We start from the raw sequence: 18,129 nt of genomic DNA on the forward strand, positions 1-18,129 counted from the left end.
CAAATTAGCAAATTGTATGAAGAATTCTAGAAAAATTCAACAGATTCAGCAAATCTATCACTGAACATCACTGACAGTTGACTGTCTATTTAGCAGTTCCAAAAGATCAAATTGAGCAGACAAATTATGGTCACAAGATCATGACCTAGACAAAAAGATTGAACAATAAAATCATTGACCATCTTACAAAAATTTAAATTTAAAAGGCTATTAATTCTTTTAAACTAGAACTTATCAATTTTGAACTGAATTTGTTGACTTATCACACATGTTCAAACATCCAGTTTTCTCAACAGATAATTTTACTTCCTCTAATCTCAAAGCAAGTAAGTAGGCAAATATCTTTAAATAAAAATTTACTTCCATATAATTTTGGCTGATCCAAGTAAAATATATTAGTAACCACTAAATTAACTCTTCTGCTAGAATAAAACATGTTGTTAATACAAACTGGAATTTAAATTTCACTTGACCACACAAATTAAGTAGTTGCGTTGCAGGCAAAACTTGAACTAGTGAGGATAACTTTTAAAATAAAAGTGAGGTGATATTGTGAGACGTACATTTCTTTATAAATTTGTCTTTCATAGCCATCGCTGTTCTTTAAGTGGGGAGGATTTGAACAGACAGTGGCAAAACCCAAACCCAGACCTTCATCCCACAATTTACCATGCCAAGGGCTTGCTACAATATTTGGCTGCTATAAAACGTTTGCCTCTGGTGAGTATGTGTGTTTGCCCAAAATAGGCATTTCAAAATCATTTTAGCTTTTTGTATAGATACTGTCTCGCTTTCTGTAAAAGAAAACACATTTATAGGTCCTTGCAACCGCTTCACATGCTTACAAATGTGACTTGGAGGGTTAATCAGAAATTTCTGGAACTATTTCCAGTTATATTGAAGCAGGGGCGGCTCTAGGATTTGCGCCCCCCCAAGCAGGGCGGCATGCCGCGGGGGGCGCTCTGGCGGTCGCCGGTCCCGCGGCTCCCACAGACGTGCCTGCAGAGGGTCCGCTGGTCCCGCGGCTCTGGTAGATCTCCCGCAGGCACGCCTGCGGATGCTCCACCGGAGCCGCGGGACCAGCAGACCCTCCGCAGGCACATCTGCGGGAGGTCCAGCGGAGCCCCGGGACCAGCGGACCCTCCACAGCCATGCCTGCGGGAGGTCCACCGGAGCCGCCTGCCGCCCTCCCGCGGGACGCTGCCCCAAGCGCGCGCTTGGGACGCTGGGGTCTGGAGCCGGCCCTGTATTGAAGGAGAGCAATCACTTTGGTTAATGCTGCAAAAATATTTAGTTATAACGCCCTAGTTTTAATTCTTGAGCCTTTCAGTACTGCATATCTAGCATTTGTTTGCAGGTGGTGTTGAGTTAGAGGATGGAAAAAAGCCTCATGTTCTGAACATAAGAGTGGGTTTTTGGGTTTTTTTTTGTTTTTTTTTGGTTTTTTTTGGTTAAGGCAGTTGTAGTAACAAAAACAGTTGAATTCAGAAAGTTTTAGATGTGCTTCGTTGCTAGGTTTGAAATTTTCTTTGGAAATGGCTTAGTTTTATATACTCAAACAGCAATTTGGAACATATGCAATATGTCTAAACTTCACATTGGTACATATATTGTACAGTATATGTGCATAACTACATAAGCCCCCAATCCTGCCAGAATGTATGCATATACTTAATATTACACTTGTGAGTCATCACTTTGAAACCCATGAGATGTCCTTGCAGAATCAGGACCCAAGGGACAAATCATGGTTTCCGTATAGGGTTTAATATGGAAGGGAGAGATGGGATAACTTTAAATTATCTGATGCTGTAGCCTGTTTTAAAACATTGCTTTTATTTCTCTATTTTTTGTAGGTTTACTGTGATTATCATGGTCATTCTCGTAAAAAGAATGTATTCATGTATGGCTGCAGCATCAAAGAGACAGTGTGGCACACTAATGTTAGCGCTGCCTCTTGTGACCTGATTGAGGACCTCGGTTATAGGGTGAGTAAAAGTTAAACCTTCAAGTAAGTTGTGAAAGTGTAATTATATCTTGATTTCCTCATGTTCTTACTTGCGGGGGTGGGAAGTAACAACAATGTTGATCTGGTCTAAAATGAAAAGGTGCCTATGTACTTGCGCTTTGTCGACGTATTCATCCACAATAAGAAGTGGTGTTTGCTTGTCCCTAGGCTATGCCATTCTCAAGGTACAAGAGATGGTGTGGGGCATCTGCGACATCCGACAATTTATGCTTTGGGATTTGTGCAGTAAGACACACATAGGTGCACAGATAGGTGTTACTGATTAATATAATTTACTCATAATGCTGGTTCTAAACTGGAAAGTAACGTTTGATTGCTTTTACTTTTCTCTCTCTGAAAAGCGCCATGGACAACTTTTGTTTCCTTGTTTATGCTGTTCTCAAGCCTGAGCGACGGTGTCATTGTATAGAGTATGATTACAAAAAGAACAGGAATACTAGTGGCACCTTAGAGACTAACAAATTTATTTCAGCATGAGCTTTCGTGAGCTACAGCTCACTTCTTCGGATGCACTGTATGATTACAGTGTCCCTCTGCAATTTGCATGCACAGTATAAAAACAATTCCCTGACTTCCATAATATGTAACAGATTATTTTTTCAGACGTTTTTCAAATAACTTCCACAACTTTGTGTACACACCATGCTGCTTTACAACATCTATGCCCACTTAAAACTATCACTATTTTTATGTTTGTGAATGTTCTTGAACATTTAATAGAATAGTACTCAAATATAAAAGAACAGGTATATCATTTGTTTACCTTTTAAAAAAGTCATTTATAGTATAGATATAATTACCTCAGTATTTGTAGCATTGCATATGCTTCCCTACTTTCTCATATACACAGGATACCTCAGAGATACTACATGTACTAAGAAACATTATTTAATTGGTTTAATTATCTAAGACAATTTGGAAGTGTAAGGGTGACTGCTGTAGTGGGAAAAAAAAACAACTGAGGGTATGGCTACACTGGCGAATTGCAGGGCTGGAAAGCCTCCACCAGCGCTGCAATTAGTAAGTGGCCACACCTGCAGGGCACTTCCAGCGCTGCAACTCCCTGGCTGCAGCACTGGCCGTACACCTCACTAAGCATGGGGAATAAGGATTCCAGCGCTGGTGCTGCAGCGCTGGTCATCAAGTGTGGCCACACACCAGCGCTGTGATTGGCCTCCAGGGTATAAGGATGTATCCCAGAATGCTTTTATAAATTACTCTTTGTTTTGTTATGCAGCCTCTCTTTGTTTTGTTGTGAACTCTGAGCTCCGTAGCTCTGTTGCTCCTTGAGCTGTTTATCTACAAACACAGCTCCTGTTTGCTGTGATCAATCTGTGAACAATCAAATGAGATAATGAGGCAGGCAGGAAGTGAGTGTTTGCTTGACAGAAACAGCGGGGGCAGAGGGGAGAAAGGGAGTCGTGTTGGCTGCAGGCTGTTTGCAGTTAAGAGTTAAGGGTAAGGGATCGGGAACATGTTCTGATTTTTCAAGTCAGGAAGCTAACACACAGTGTTGTCTCCAAAAATCCACTCTCTCTCTCTCCCCCTGCTCCCTGTCACACTACGCCCCACCCCACCCCCCTCTTTTGAAAAGCACCGTTGCTGCCACTTGAATGCTGGGATAGCTGCCCATAATGCATCACTCCCAACAGCGCTGCAAATGCTGCAAATGTGGTCACACACCAGCGCTGGTAGCTCTGAGTGTGGCCACACACCAGCGCTGGCCCTGCACAGCTGGACGACCAGCGCTGCAGATTTGTAAGTGTAGCCATACCCTGAGTAAACTTCTGAAAACAGAAAAGCATTCTGGAATTTAGGAAGGTATTTGGACAAAGTAATCAGTAATGTTGTGATACTTGTACCTGTATCACTAGAGCTGCATATGGTTCTAACAGAGTCCAGGGATCTAATTATAGCTCTTCTTTCTCTGCCTAGCTTCATGCAAAGTTAATAGAGTGCCAGTCAGAGGAGTACTCTTTATATGTCACAGAGTGCCAAACAGTTGGATTAGATCACTGTCATGTAGCCAGGAAGGGAAAACAAAGAAAAACACTCTGTTCCCTCTGAGAAGGAGGGATGTAGACAAGAGAGTCAACAGTCATAAAATAATGACAAATAATCATTCATTTGACACAGCTGATTGTTTTATCTTTATTCTGCTAATTAAACAAGACAAAAAAGTCTATTTCATTACGCAAAAATGAAAGGTAGAAGTAATTCAACTTTTCAAAACAACATTATTATTAACTGGGCTAACAAACTAAGCAATATTTTAGTAGATTTTTGTGAAAAATGTTAAACTATGAACAGAATTATGAACACTTCCATATTTTAGTATAGCAAACACTTTTGTCGTACTCTTTATTTATTCACTTAACTGATGGATTTAGATCAGTTATTACAGGCAAGACTAGTAGCATTGGCTATTATTAAGGCTGCTGAACACTTCCCATTGTTAGATCCTGTTTTCACTTGCTTACAAAACTTTACCCATTAGATCTGAAATTTTCCATGAGGATCTCTGCCTCAGTCTTAATTATTTTGGAAAATTTCAGACTAAAGAGTTGAGCCATTTTTGATAATGAAGCTAGGGAAAATACATTCTGCTCATACTACATTTGCGAACTTTTTTTTTTCTCTTAGAAACTTCTATGCAGAAGCAGAGTTGTGAAATTAGTCAGAGGATGGCCTTTGTGTCAAGGATGTGACTTTTTCTGATCCCCCTGAAAATCTGCCCAAGTTATAAACCTCTGAAAGAGTGCAATTTGCACATACTTAACAAAGATTTGCTAGAGCTTCACAACTAAATTCCCAGAAGATTCCATGAGCACTAAGCGTGCTCCAGTCTGGGGCTGTGAGGAGATTAGCAGAACTGTCTCTGTAATTGTGACTCTGGGTTGCTGCAGCCTGTGCCAGGTCCAGACCCTGGAACAGAGAGCAGGGTAACTCTCTGGCTCTATGCCCCTCCTGCTGACACCTAGGTAGCATGGAAGAGGCACCTGATCTGAATGCAGAGGGAGCAAGAGCTAGACCTGGTGGGAGATTGGGAAGGGGAAGGAATAGATTGGAATAAGGAGTCTGGGGAAGAGTGGGGATTGGGACTGGAGACTGCCAGGGTTAGGATATGAGGGGAAAACTAGGAGTTTACAGTCGGCTGGGTAACGAGAATCTGACTGGGAGCTGGGTGAGAGGAGACTGGGACTAGGAGCCAGTGGATTAGAGGAGGCTGAGACCCAACTAGGAGCTGGGGGAATACTGACACTGTCTGGGCAAGGAGACTGGAAACACTGAATAGTTGCTCATTATGTGAGCACCATTCATCTTGTGCACTGAAAGAGGCAGAGGTCCTGTGGAAAAAGTAGGATATGATCATGTAATTAGACTGTTTCATACTGCATGCGCACAAGCGGCTGTATTAAGGTTGCATGGATAGCCTTAATTCTGGAAATTCCGAACTTTTGAGTGCTTGAATTTGCAGCCATAATGTTCTTTTAATGTAATTTTTGCTGTGTAATATTTCCCAGTACATTTAGTGCATAAATCTATTTGATAAGGATTTTAAAATTAAGAATTCAAAATAACCTTTTTTGCACAGTCACAATGACCGTAAAATAATCTTTCCTGAAAATAAGCTGCTTATTGTGTAGTTTCACTGCCACCTTGTGGCAATCACAAATATATACAGTTTTTTCTTTTTTACTTTGAGGATGACTTTTTTTTTTAAAGGAGGCCCGATATCTGCACCTGTTTGCATACCTACTTTTTTCTTCACAGTTGTGTTCACCGATCAGGTGACTGCTCTTGTTAGATTCATAACTAGCCATTTACATGTACAAACAGTTATGCATGCATGCTCAGATATTAAAAAAAAAAATCCAACTGCTACTGGATTGTTTCCCTTACAATTTCTTAGCTGGCTGATTATTTACAATTTCATTCTCCACCTCAGTCACTTAAATCTTGTCTACACTATGAAATTTCAGATACTTGCACCAGTTTTAGTAACAATATAAGTATTGTTATAGACCAGCCTCTTGGCTTAGATATTTCAGCCCTTGTCAAAAAACTCGAGTCTATATCAGCACTTGAACCATTTGCTAATGAAAATGGGTACAGAATTTTTATAGAAGTGCAATGTGTCCATATCGCTAGAAATGGAGAGAGTAGTCCTATCATATGGCCGAACAAATTAAAATAAGTTGAAAACATAACTTTTTGTATCTGTCTACTTTTGACTGAAGTGAAATCATTTCTGTGATCTTTCCAAGAGTGAAGGATAAGGGTCAAAGAGAAAAAGACCTGCAAGTGAACAGCTGAAGTTAGTGTAATATATTTAAGCTACAGAAGAATTGAAGATACCAAATACTGTTTAGCACTTACATTTAAAATATGAGGTTTTGGTGTACTTATAACAACAGTTGAGGTTTGTAGGGTGAATGGTTATCTCTGGCATAATTTAATATAGCTCCTCCCAGTTTTCTTATTTTTAAGGTCAGATGCCTTAGGTGATCACCTGATATTTGAAAAGCTATTCTATTAGGTAGGTTTTTCAAATCACGTATGAAAATCACTCTCAAGCATCCTTGTTTAAATAAACCCTACATCAAAATTATTTCCTAAGTGGCATAATCCCAATGCAGTTTATCTATATAATGTACTCAGTGCTTCAGAGCGCTGGGCTGAAATGTTGCTGAATAGTCTCTTCATAATAGTGCCTTTTTACATACCTTTTTACTCTAGTGATTTTGACTATTGCTTGTAGTTTATTTAGTTAGAACACTACAAATGATATCATCTGAATAAGTCACCAAGTCCATATCAAGTTGATGTGCTGTACATGTGAAAAATAGAGGACTTAATTTAAAGGCACATTTTTCAAATAAAGCCCCGGTTCAACATAAGCCTGATCCAAAGCTATGGGAAGACTCTCATTGACTTCAGTGGGCTTTGGATCAGGCCCAACTGCTTACACATATGTTAACTTTCAGCCTATCCCTGTTCAGCAAAGCACAAATGGTAAACTTGCACTGACTTTAAAGTTTAAAATTAAACGCACATAGCTAAGTGTTTTGGTCCCCAATCTAGGAAACAATTGAAACATGTACATATACACTTAATGCTGTGAATAGTTCTGTTAAAGTTGAATTTATTCACATGCTTTAAAGTTAAACATACACTTAAGTGCTTTGCTGAATCAATGTCAAAAATACTATATAGTATTTTAAAATACAGAACTTCCTATACATTAGACTATTGAAACTGAATATTCATCTAAATTACATTTCCCTTTTGCACTTCACTCAGCTGCAACAACAGGGCCACCCAGAGGTGGGGGGCAAGTGGGGCAATTTGCCCCGAGCCCTGCAGGGGCCCCCACAGGAGTTTTTCGGGGGCCCTGGAGCGGGGTCCTTCACTCGCTCCAGGGACCTTGGAAAACTCTCGCGGGGCCCTTCTGCTCCAGAACCCGCCGCCGAAGTGCCCTGAAGACCCGCGACGGGGGGTCCTTCTGCCCTGGGACCTGCCGCTGAAGTGCCGAATCCTCTGGGCGGCCCTGTGCAACAATAAAACCAAATTAGTCATGCATATAGTCAAATCTTTTCTACTAGACACTTCACGTTCTATTTTTTATGCACTTGACTCACACGCTATTTTAATAACTGGATTGCAAACGCTACCAGGAATTTTTGCAGGTGGGGGAAGAATGAATCGGTTGGGGTTCTTGGCTCTTTTTAATAATGAAAACATTACTTTGGATGGATTTTGCAAAATCTTTTTTTTTTTTAAACTGGAATTTGAGATCTGAACTGTCTGATTAATATACTGTGCTTTCACATTTTCATAAAAACAAATTGAGTCTCTTTCAAATTACTATCCTATAGACTCTTCCTAAGATTCTCAGTCAGATTGCCCCAACGTTCAGCATGAGCAGCTGCAGTTTTGTAGTGGAAAAGTCCAAGGAATCGACAGCACGTGTAGTTGTCTGGAGAGAGATAGGAGTACAAAGGAGCTACACAATGGAGAGCACGTTATGTGGCTGCGATCAGGGCAAATATAAGGTAAAGAAACTAGATGAAGGAAAGCCTATGTGTGGATTGAGTTTACCATTTACATTGATATCACTTTCCAAAACCCAGCTTGTCTCCGTTTAAAAAAAGGTGCACGAACATCCTGCTATAGGGCTTTTTACATTATATTGTGCAAAATAATCTATTTCAATATAATGTAGATTCCTTCATTCTTCTTTTGGATCTGTCATTCTAAAAATGTTAATATGGACAATCAACAGAACATACACATTACAAGACTTAATAATTGAGTAAATAAAATTATTTGTGGTTGAAATTTTAAATCTACAAATGAAGAAATTCATGGTTTTTACTGTAACAATTATTTTATCAGTTACCAGTACATTGAACTGTTTTAATAGAGACTTCTTGGATACATGACCATTAGCCAGCTTTTGCAATGGGGGGAGGGAGCTCTCCTCTTGGTACAATCTGGAATGATCCACCAGACATTAGGTAATGTCTCCTCCAGAATTCTCCCCCATGGCAGCAGGAGGAGGCAGATAAAGCCAAATATTTTAATGCGATTTTAGCAGCTCGCTGTTCAGCAGTGATTTAAAGTAGTTAAATTTGCCTCCTTTCCCGCCTCCTCCCCCAACTTGAGGACTTGTCTTTTGAAATTTAATTTTCTTCGAAAGTGTCTCAGCAGTTCTGGATGAGAATCAGGGCCAGCCTGTGTTTCCAGTGCTGCGCAAGCCTATTTCCCTATGCCCTTTTTGCGCAGCAGTTACCCAACAACCAACAGTTGAATATTGCTAAAAAGTACAACCAGTAGAAAATAATGGATGATCTGAAGCCTCCATCTTCTTTCCCTTGCCACAGTGCCTCAAACATTGCTGCAGGCTGAAGCAGAGAGGCAAGCTGAAGCAGGCTTAGAAAGTAAATGACCCCTGAATGCCAAAAATCCCACACAGTAGCTTCTCCTGTTTGCAAGCAGACCTCAGCCATGTTGAACAGGTGGACCAGAAGGCTGCAAACAAGGAAGACAGTAGACAGTGAGGTATAATTATCTTATTCCAGCACGCCAAACTAGGCTCTCTTGGCCTATTGACAAAGCACACACCTCAGCAGGCTTCTCAGTAGGCCCATATAGAGTACATTAATTTCTACTTCAAGTGTCCCTATGATAGGTTAGTTAAAAAATATTTCCTGACCACCTTCTGTGGTCCTGAGATGGGAGTGCTTTTAGGGTTCCTATCGGTAATAGTGCATCCAGGAGTCCCAGACCAAAAATCTTCAGAATACGTTTTAGATAAATTTCAGTTTGGCATCCCATACTTTACCTTATTTAAGAAAATTAACTTCCAAAGTACCTCAGATCAGTCTTCAGGTAAAAGAGTAGAAATCAAATGGAAAATCTATCCAGTTGAGTCATACTGAGAAATCAGTTATCCAGAAAGGAAAACACCTTCATGCTTATTACAAACCAACCAAGAAGATCAAATGCCTGCACAATAATCTTTTCTTTGGAGTCAGTGCAATGAGAGAGATTTCCATCTTCCTATGAAGGCAAAGAGGACATCTGGGATGCCTGGCCTATAGAAATGCCCACACTCCTGTAATGAGAAGGAAAGAATGAGATTCATCTGGCGACTTTAGATCAATTGATAGAACAAGAAAGAGGCAAAAGTCTTCCAAGAAAAAGTACAGAAAGTGTGTTCCTCATCTAACTTGTCTTCTACTGAGAAACTAGTGATGTCAGTGTGACGGGTTGGATCACAGAACCCGCCCTTGGGAGCTGCCACCCAATGTGCCAAGATTACTTCTACCCCTGCCTTCCCTGCCAGCTTTGGGCCTCAGCACCCTGTCTTGCTGAGCCAGACACTCCTGTCTGCTCCAGCAAAGACCCAGGGTCTGAATTACTTGCCCCAAAGCTGCAGGTTTACCTGAAAGCAGCTCACAGAAGTGTTCCTGTCTTTAACACTCAGATGCCCAACTCCCAATGGGGTATAAACTCAAATAAATCCGTTTTACCCTGTATAAAGCTTATACAGGGTAAACTCATAAATTGTTCACCCTCTATAGCACCGATAGAGAGAGATGCACAGTTGTTTGCTCCCCCAGGTATTAATACATACTCTGAGTTAATTAATAAGTAAAAAGTGATTTTATTAAATACAGAAAATTCGAATTTAAGTGGTTCCAAGGAGTAACAGACAGAACAAAGTAAGTCACCAAGCAAAATAAAATAAAATGTGCAAATCTATGTCTAATCAAACTGAATACAGATAATCTCACCCTCAGAGATGCTTCAGTAAGTTTTTCCCTCAGACTGGACACCTTCCAAGCCTGGGCACAATTCTTTCCCCTGGTACAGCTCTTGTTCCAGCTCAGGTGGTAGCTAGGGGATTCTTCATGATGACTCCACCCCTTCTTCTGTTCCACCTCTTTATATATCTTTTGCATAAGGCGGGAATCCTTTGTCCCTCTCTGGGTTCCCACCCCCTCCTTCTCAATGAAAAGACACCAGGTTAAAAATGGATACCAGTTCAGGTGACATGATCACATGACTTCATTGCCCACTTGCCAGCACATGCGTATACAGGAAAACTTACAGGTAAAACAGTCATCTGCAGACAATTGTCCTGGTTTGTTGCATCGCAAGAGCAGGAACGAAGTCCAAGCAGAGAGAGAGTGTGTGTGTATGCAGCCATCTTTATTCATTCCCAGCATGCTCTTATATACAACATGATAAGCAATCACAATTGCTAATTAGTTAATTAAACCCACACAGCCGCAGCTGTAACTCATAGGGTAATTATCATTCTACACACCTGTCTACCTATTCACAATTAGCTGGCCAATGAGAACAAGCCCAAAGCCAGCCCTTCACTCACAATTCTCAATCCAGAAGCCTTCAGCATCTCACATTCAATCCCACATCTCCCCCCTTTATTTACAATCAAAAGAAAAGGAAAAAAGGAAAACAAGATAAAAACATTCACCAAACATTTTTAACTTATAACAACATAACACCACAATCTATCTTAATCAAATATTATGTTATTCATAAAACATTTGCAACTCATAACAGCATAACATTATAACCTATCATAAACAAAACTTTATAAGATCAACCTATATGACCATTCAATCCTTAACATATAATTTCAAAAACATCAAACGAACAAAACAAAACACAATAAACAAATAATGTAACCTCTGCAGGACCCCCCCCCCCCTTTTTTTTTTTTTTTTTTTTTTTTTGAAAACATCCCTCAGCTGTCAGGTGATCAAACTGACACTGAGGGTGGTGGGGGGTCTTAAGAAAAAAACATCAAACCACATGACAATACAACAACAATTCTGGCCAGAAAACAGACAACACAAAACATAACAAGGAACATAAAACATAAATCTTAGTTCTAAATAATAATTGCATGGTACCACACAGATTTTTTTCCAAACACAAAAAATCATCTCAAGTGAGTAATTCATTCATGGAGGATCAGACAGAAAAAGTCCTGGCAGAGCTAACAAACAGCTCTCCTCCGGGGGCTCTGGTTTCGCGACATCTGAGCGCGTCTCGTGAGGCTCCTCCGCATCTGCCTGCCGTCACTCCGGAGGACGCAACCAAGGCCGGACCCACCTCGCTGGCATCCACCTGGGACCCGCATCAGTGGCAACACACACATAACCCCTGCCCCACGTTAGCAAGTCAACTGGTCCTTTCCATATTTGCTGCTGATAATCAAACCATTTGACCGAGGGTTGGGGGGCCGCACCCTGCTCTTCCCCAGTCATCCCGTTGACATGTTTAATCGCGGGGGGCACCTGGCTGTTTTTACCAAGATGTAACCAATTAAGAGCTTGCAGCAACCGAGCGGCAGGCGTCTTATCCAAGGCGTCTGCCCGCTCACTGCAAATCCCCCCTTTTTGTCTTAAAAGGAGCGCCTTAAAAGAGGCATGAGCACATTCAATAATAGCGTGTAGTTTGTCTGCTTCAGCCTGAAGGGTTTGGACAAGCAGTTCTTTGGCTTGTAGCTCCTTCTTAATTTCACTCAGCTCAAGAACCGCAGCTCTATAATGACGACGGTTATGTGCTGCATCTACTTTGGCTGCCGCAACTTGCTTTTGAAGGTTATTAACGTTTGACTTTTCTCTTTCGAAGGCAGTCTGTAAAGCTTGAATATTTAGGACTGCTTGAACCCGGAGATTCAGCTGCACCAGGTCTGCCTCTCTCTCTGCTAGTACTGTTTCGAGGATGGTGCTGTGCTCTCGCAAAGCAATGTTAGACTGACCAAAACCAGTGAGCTTCCCCCGTTCATGTTCCAGTTCGAGGGCCAACTTCTTGTTTATTTCTTCCAAAAGTTTTATCTTTCTCCTAGATTCTCGAAGCTCCTGGCTGGTAAGTGAAATTACTTCTTGCAGCTCTTTCTCTGACATCATCTTACTGTGGCTAACAGCCTGCAGCTCTATCTCCAAAGCTTGAATCCGTTCATGGGAAACCTGGTTATTTCCTCCATCAGCGATTTGTGCATCCCGTTCTTTTTGCACTGACTGGAGGTGGCTTTCTAACTCCACTATCTGCTGGTGAACCTGGGATACTTCCTTCTGAAGTCTTGAGCATTCAACATCAATGGACTGCTTTTCACTTCGAAGTTTCAGTAACTCCCGTTTTAATTCTTTCACTTCCAATTCCAGCCGTTTCTTTGTAGATTTTAATTCACTAATCAGCTGGTCCTGTGAACTTGCATCTCTTTGATAAGCTTCCACCATTACCTTTTGCTGTAAGAACTGCTCCTTCAATCGTCTCTGCGCGGTGAGCCATACTGGACTCAGGGAGAAAACCTTCTTATCGCCCTGAGCCACTGATTTCCAGAGCTCACAGCCCAACCGCTCCCAAACAGTCTCGATTGAACGGAAAGTCCCCCTCTTCGTCCCCACCGCAACAGGCGGGATAACGCATCAGAGGGGAACTTTTCTCCCCACCGCTCCGTGATGCGTATCAAATCTGCTGACGCAGCAGTTCCCATATTAGCTGCTCACTTCTTGGTTCGAGTGTGCCTCCCTTGTCAGATGCCCTGCGGCTCCCAGCCGCTTACTCGAACACCCTGCGGCTCCCAGCCACTTGTCAGGTACGCCTCCTTTCTTCGGACGCCCCGCGGCTTCCCAGCCGCTCACTTGGACACCCTGCGGCTCCCAGCCGTTTGTCAGGCACGCCTCCTCTCTCGGACGCCCTGCAGCTCTCAGCTGCTCGCTCGGACGCCGTGCGTTTTTTTTTTTTTTTTTCTTTCTCTCTCTCTCTCTCTCTCTTTCTCCTCCGGCCACTCGACGCTGGGACTTCAGGCGCGTCCTTCTTTTTCTTTTTATCAATTCAGGCCACCAACACTATCTTCATTCAAGATTGGCAACAGTGGTACTAGTACTTATCTTGTTTTAGTTCTGTTTGCCTTCTTGATAGTTCACGATTTGTCTTCTAGTGACTTCAGTTATGGGTTTAGTTCTTTTTGCATTTCATTCATTTCCTTTGCCTCAGCCTTCTCATACTTTCCTCTCCTTCTCCTAGTGATAACCAGTACAATAATTCCAGCAACAATTGCTAGTACCACCACTACAATGACTGCAATAATACCAGCAGTCAGACGTTTCATGGAAAACTCTGGGGGCTTTTCATCAACATAGTAGATTAGAGCTTGATCAAATTTTAGAGGTTCTTCACTGATGTTTATCTGTAGTGTGAGTCACCTTTGACATCTTTTTCAAAGTAGTAAGCCACGTCAGATATATCCACACTCTTGGCAGACTTCTGGGAAACATTTTGTTTCAGTTCAATAGTGATATAAGGTTTTTCATACACAACATCAGTTATATACTGGATTCAGCGAGTAACGCTCCTTAAATTCATTTTTGATGATTACCTTCAAAAGAGAAGCATCCACAGCTGTACTTCTCTCACTGTGTTTTATTTCAATGATGATCCAGCTTGTTCTGACTAGTTCACTGCACTGTAAGTCTGTATCACATCGGGGTCACCATTTGTTGCATCGCAAGAGCAGGAACGAAGTCCAAGCAGAGAGAGAGTGTGTGTATGCAGCCATCTTTATTCATTCCCAGCATGCTCTTATATACAACATGATAAGCAATCACAATTGCTAATTAGTTAATTAAACCCACACAGCCGCAGCTGTAACTCATAGGGTAATTATCATTCTACACACCTGTCTACCTATTCACAATTAGCTGGCCAATGAGAACAAGCCCAAAGCCAGCCCTTCACTCACAATTCTCAATCCAGAAGCCTTCAGCATCTCACATTCAATCCCACACTGGTTAATGAATCATCAAGATTTCAAACCACCATTAATGGCCCACACTTTGCATAATTACAATAGGCCTTCAGAGTTATATTTCATATTTCTAGTTTCAGGTACAAGCGTGGTCCATTTATACAAATAGGATGGTCACACTCAGTAGATTATAAGCTTTGTAATGGTACCTTACAAGAGACGTTTTGCATGAAGCATACTCCAGTTGCATTATATTCACTCATTAGCATATTTTTATAAAACCATATAGACTGCAATGTCACAGTCAGGATTTCAGATGAATGAAGTAGTGGTAGAAACATATAGAAAATTCTCCAAATGTATCCCAATGTATTCTCCAAATGTATCAGTGCTGAAAAAGGAAATTATCTTCCTAAAAAGAGGAAAGATCTTGACAGCTCAGACCAAAAGGCGCAGAAACATTCCCTCAAATATCTGAAAAGTATGATCTTCCTCCTCTCATAACTTTAGAAGCATCACCAAATTCAAATGTGAGTATCTATCAAAGCTTAGAGGCGCATTCAAAAATTCTATCCTGTGTTGAGGGAAAAGATGGAGTATCCTTGCCAGGGATGATGCAGAAGTAGCCTCCTTGGTAAAGAAGATGGGTATCCCATCAGAATATGAATTTTTACTCTGAAACCTCACTGATAGGAAGGTGTAATCCTCAGTCAGGAAGGAAGTCAAGTCCATTTTATTTGAAGCTTTCTTATCTGAAGTTGAAATAATTCTTGAGAGAAGTGTATCTGGAGACAACCTTGTTTTAGCTGATTCAGTGAATTCTCTGCAGTGTGTAGCTAGATCCATGGTCACAGATATTGCTAGAGTTATCTGGGCATGGAAAATGAATGCCCAGGCAAAGCAACTAATGACCATGTCTGAATGCTCTGGATGAAAGCTATTCAAAGAGCCACTGTGTAAGATGGTTATTTAAGCAATAGCAAGAGGAAAACTACCTGCCTTCAGTAACTTCAAGACATTCTAAAAAGGTAATTTAATCTGAATTACAGACACTACTCCTTTTCATACTGGCAAATACAATTGACAGATCATAAACACTCTCTCAGGAATATGGCTTCACTATTATTGGTAGAAAATTCTTAAGGTCTGGGAGTCATGATACAAACTCAGAAAATGGAAGGCTTTTAAAGAAGAGGCAAAGATTCTTTGAACAATAGAAGTACTTCTATCTGAATGGCACCCAAGTTAAGCTCTTGAAGATGCTCGTATCTTACATCAGCCTATTCTGACTAAGGTTCTGAGAACAGTGGGGGTGGGAGGGAGAGCACATGACCTAGAAATACTATCTGACTGGTCCAGGAGCCCCTTGTTTTCCAGTATTTGACATGGCAATGGAACCCCCGGTGAACATATCATTATAGAAAGACTCTTCTCTGCCAAAGGTAATCCTCTTCCTGGCCCCTGGTATCTTGAAACCAGTTGCTTGAAATCTGAGTGCCAACAACAAAGTAAAAAGGGTTATTCATCCAAAGCAGTCTCCACCTTAGTTATAGCAAAGAAAAATTCATCCAGCACATTAAATACCACATTTGAAAGAAAAAATATACATTTGTAAAGAACAGAATATAGTGTAAGACTTCATCTAGCCCAAATTCTACACTTCCAAAATTACCTCCAAACAGCTGAGCCTGGGTTTGAAAAGAAACTCGATAATGATTATAAGCAGGGCTTTGGAGCTGTGCTCTGGCTCCGCTCCAGCTCCAGGCAAAAACCTGCAGCTCCACTGCTCCGGAGTCGATCCGCGCTCCAGCTCCGGGCTCCACTCCAAAGCCCTGATTGTAAGAATTATATGTAATAGCAATTGCAAAAATTCAAAGGATCAGATTGCAGAACAGACATTTATTTCCCTGCATCCTTAACTAAACTAAACTGTACTTCGCTCCATCAGCATCCATGTGAAACAATCTTTGCTGACTGAAGCAGACTTTTGTACTTCCTAGAAATCAAGAGTATTCACTGTAGCAATAACTTTGGACTGAAAAATTTCAGAGTTTAGCAACTGTGCAATACTGCTCTATGAAAGAGTTAAGTATGATAGTTTTTATTCATTCTTATTCATGAATTATTAAAATGAATTATTTATTCATTCATTCTTGGTAAGAAATAATTTTGTAAATTAGTTTTTAAACAAATTGGTGTATTTAACTGAATTTTATACATCCGGAATATACTCATTTTTTTTCATTCTGACAGAACTTCCTGAAGAAATTTCTTTTATATTAAAATTTAAATACTGTAAATTCAGTTTCTGTGAAAAATGACTTAATATTCAACTGTTCTTCCTTTTCACTAATGAATTACAAAAGACTGATAAACTGTGATTTAGGAATCTATGATCTCTCTTCAGTGCAACATGTGTAACCGCCATTTGCATTGATGGGAATTAAGCTCCGGCACAGAGAGCAGAATATACTTCTGAGATACTGAAGTCGTCTAGAAATGACCGTTCTATCCAAGATGAAAATTTACCTTTTAGTTTTGTAAATTCCTGCTTTCTAAGCATTTATATAAAAATTCTTGTCTGCATTTCACAGCTAATTTGGAGCAAAGAATACTGGAATGTGGTTATAAGCTAATAGAGTACATCTGCCTTTTATTTCATGCATAGGGGTTACAGATAGGGACACGAGAACTGGAAGAGATGGGAGCCAAATTCTGTGTTGGCTTACTGCGTTTGAAAAGACTGACCTCTCCACTGGAATTCAATCTGCCTTCTAGCCTCCTTGACATTGAAAATGAGTTGATTGAATCAAGCTGTAAAGTAACAAGGTAAAAGAAATGCATTTGTCTTTCCAAAGAAATAAATTATCCATACAGTGTCTAAAACATTAAAAAATCAGGCAAAAGCTTACACAAATGAAGGTTTTAAAAATGTTTAGAATGTGTCTTATTGTCACAAGTGTCATGTACATTATTAAATGTTGAAAGGTTTTATTATTTCACATTGTAAATAATAGGTTTAACCGATGACTACATTTGAAGCAAACTAGAATATCAGATAGCTTGAGAGAACAAAAAAACAAATTGGTAATTGAGCCAGATTTGTTGGTGTAAACTTATACAGCTCCATTGACTTCTGTGCCAGTTTACCCCAGTGGAGGATTTGGTTCCCTAAGTCTAATTCACCTTGGGACTGTATGCTTCAATCATTGTTTATTATCAATAAGAGGTCTGTGTGGAAGTGTTAAAACCCAAGAATGTTTCTACAGTTCAGTGGAGGTGCTATAATTGATATTTTATTGAAGTGAATTAGTATGAGGGAAGTGAACTTCACAATTCTGCTGTTTTGTGTTTTGACACTAGACAATTCCATCTAAGGTTGGGTTGCCAGAATGGTATTACAGTGGCTTATGTTGAGCTGGTTTCTCTTTGCAAGAGAAAGACACACACTTGCTTTCAGTTTTAAACAAAAATATTGCAGAGTACAGCAAAAATGTGGCAAAAACCTATAGAAACTAGATCTGTGCCTCTCCCTCCCAATGATTTTTCCCCCTGTCCCTGGTATTGGGACAGTCACTTGAAGAATCTTGTTGGATATATTTCAATAAGAGGCTTGCAGTTTTCTGTAAGCAAACTGTCATAGTAACAGCCTCTGTGCCTGACAATCTCTATAGGGGGAAGGTGCAGTTCTTCCATCCCTTAATTAGGGCACACAGGTGAGATGCTATTCTGACTTTGCTAACAGTCTTAGCAAATGCCCATTGAGTATGCTCATTATAAATAAAGACTAGCTTTTAAATTCTTC

The 18,129-nt window shown here is 40.6% G+C and overlaps 1 protein-coding gene across 2 annotated transcripts in view; it reads left to right on the top strand.

Moving 5' to 3' along the window:
- The window catches only part of AGTPBP1 (ATP/GTP binding carboxypeptidase 1), a 141,285-nt gene that overhangs the window by 78,526 nt on the left and 44,630 nt on the right, over positions 1-18,129 (top strand). For both annotated transcript variants that reach the window (XM_045021537.1, XM_045021536.1), the window contains 4 exons: positions 591-720; positions 1,857-1,988; positions 7,909-8,085; positions 16,993-17,153. In XM_045021537.1, the coding sequence (XP_044877472.1) occupies positions 591-720; positions 1,857-1,988; positions 7,909-8,085; positions 16,993-17,153 (600 nt within the window). The remainder of the gene's footprint in view (positions 1-590; positions 721-1,856; positions 1,989-7,908; positions 8,086-16,992; positions 17,154-18,129) is intronic.

This window comes from Mauremys mutica, chromosome 6 (assembly GCF_020497125.1).
Source record: "Mauremys mutica isolate MM-2020 ecotype Southern chromosome 6, ASM2049712v1, whole genome shotgun sequence".
In the NCBI taxonomy this organism is placed as follows: domain Eukaryota; kingdom Metazoa; phylum Chordata; order Testudines; family Geoemydidae; genus Mauremys; species Mauremys mutica.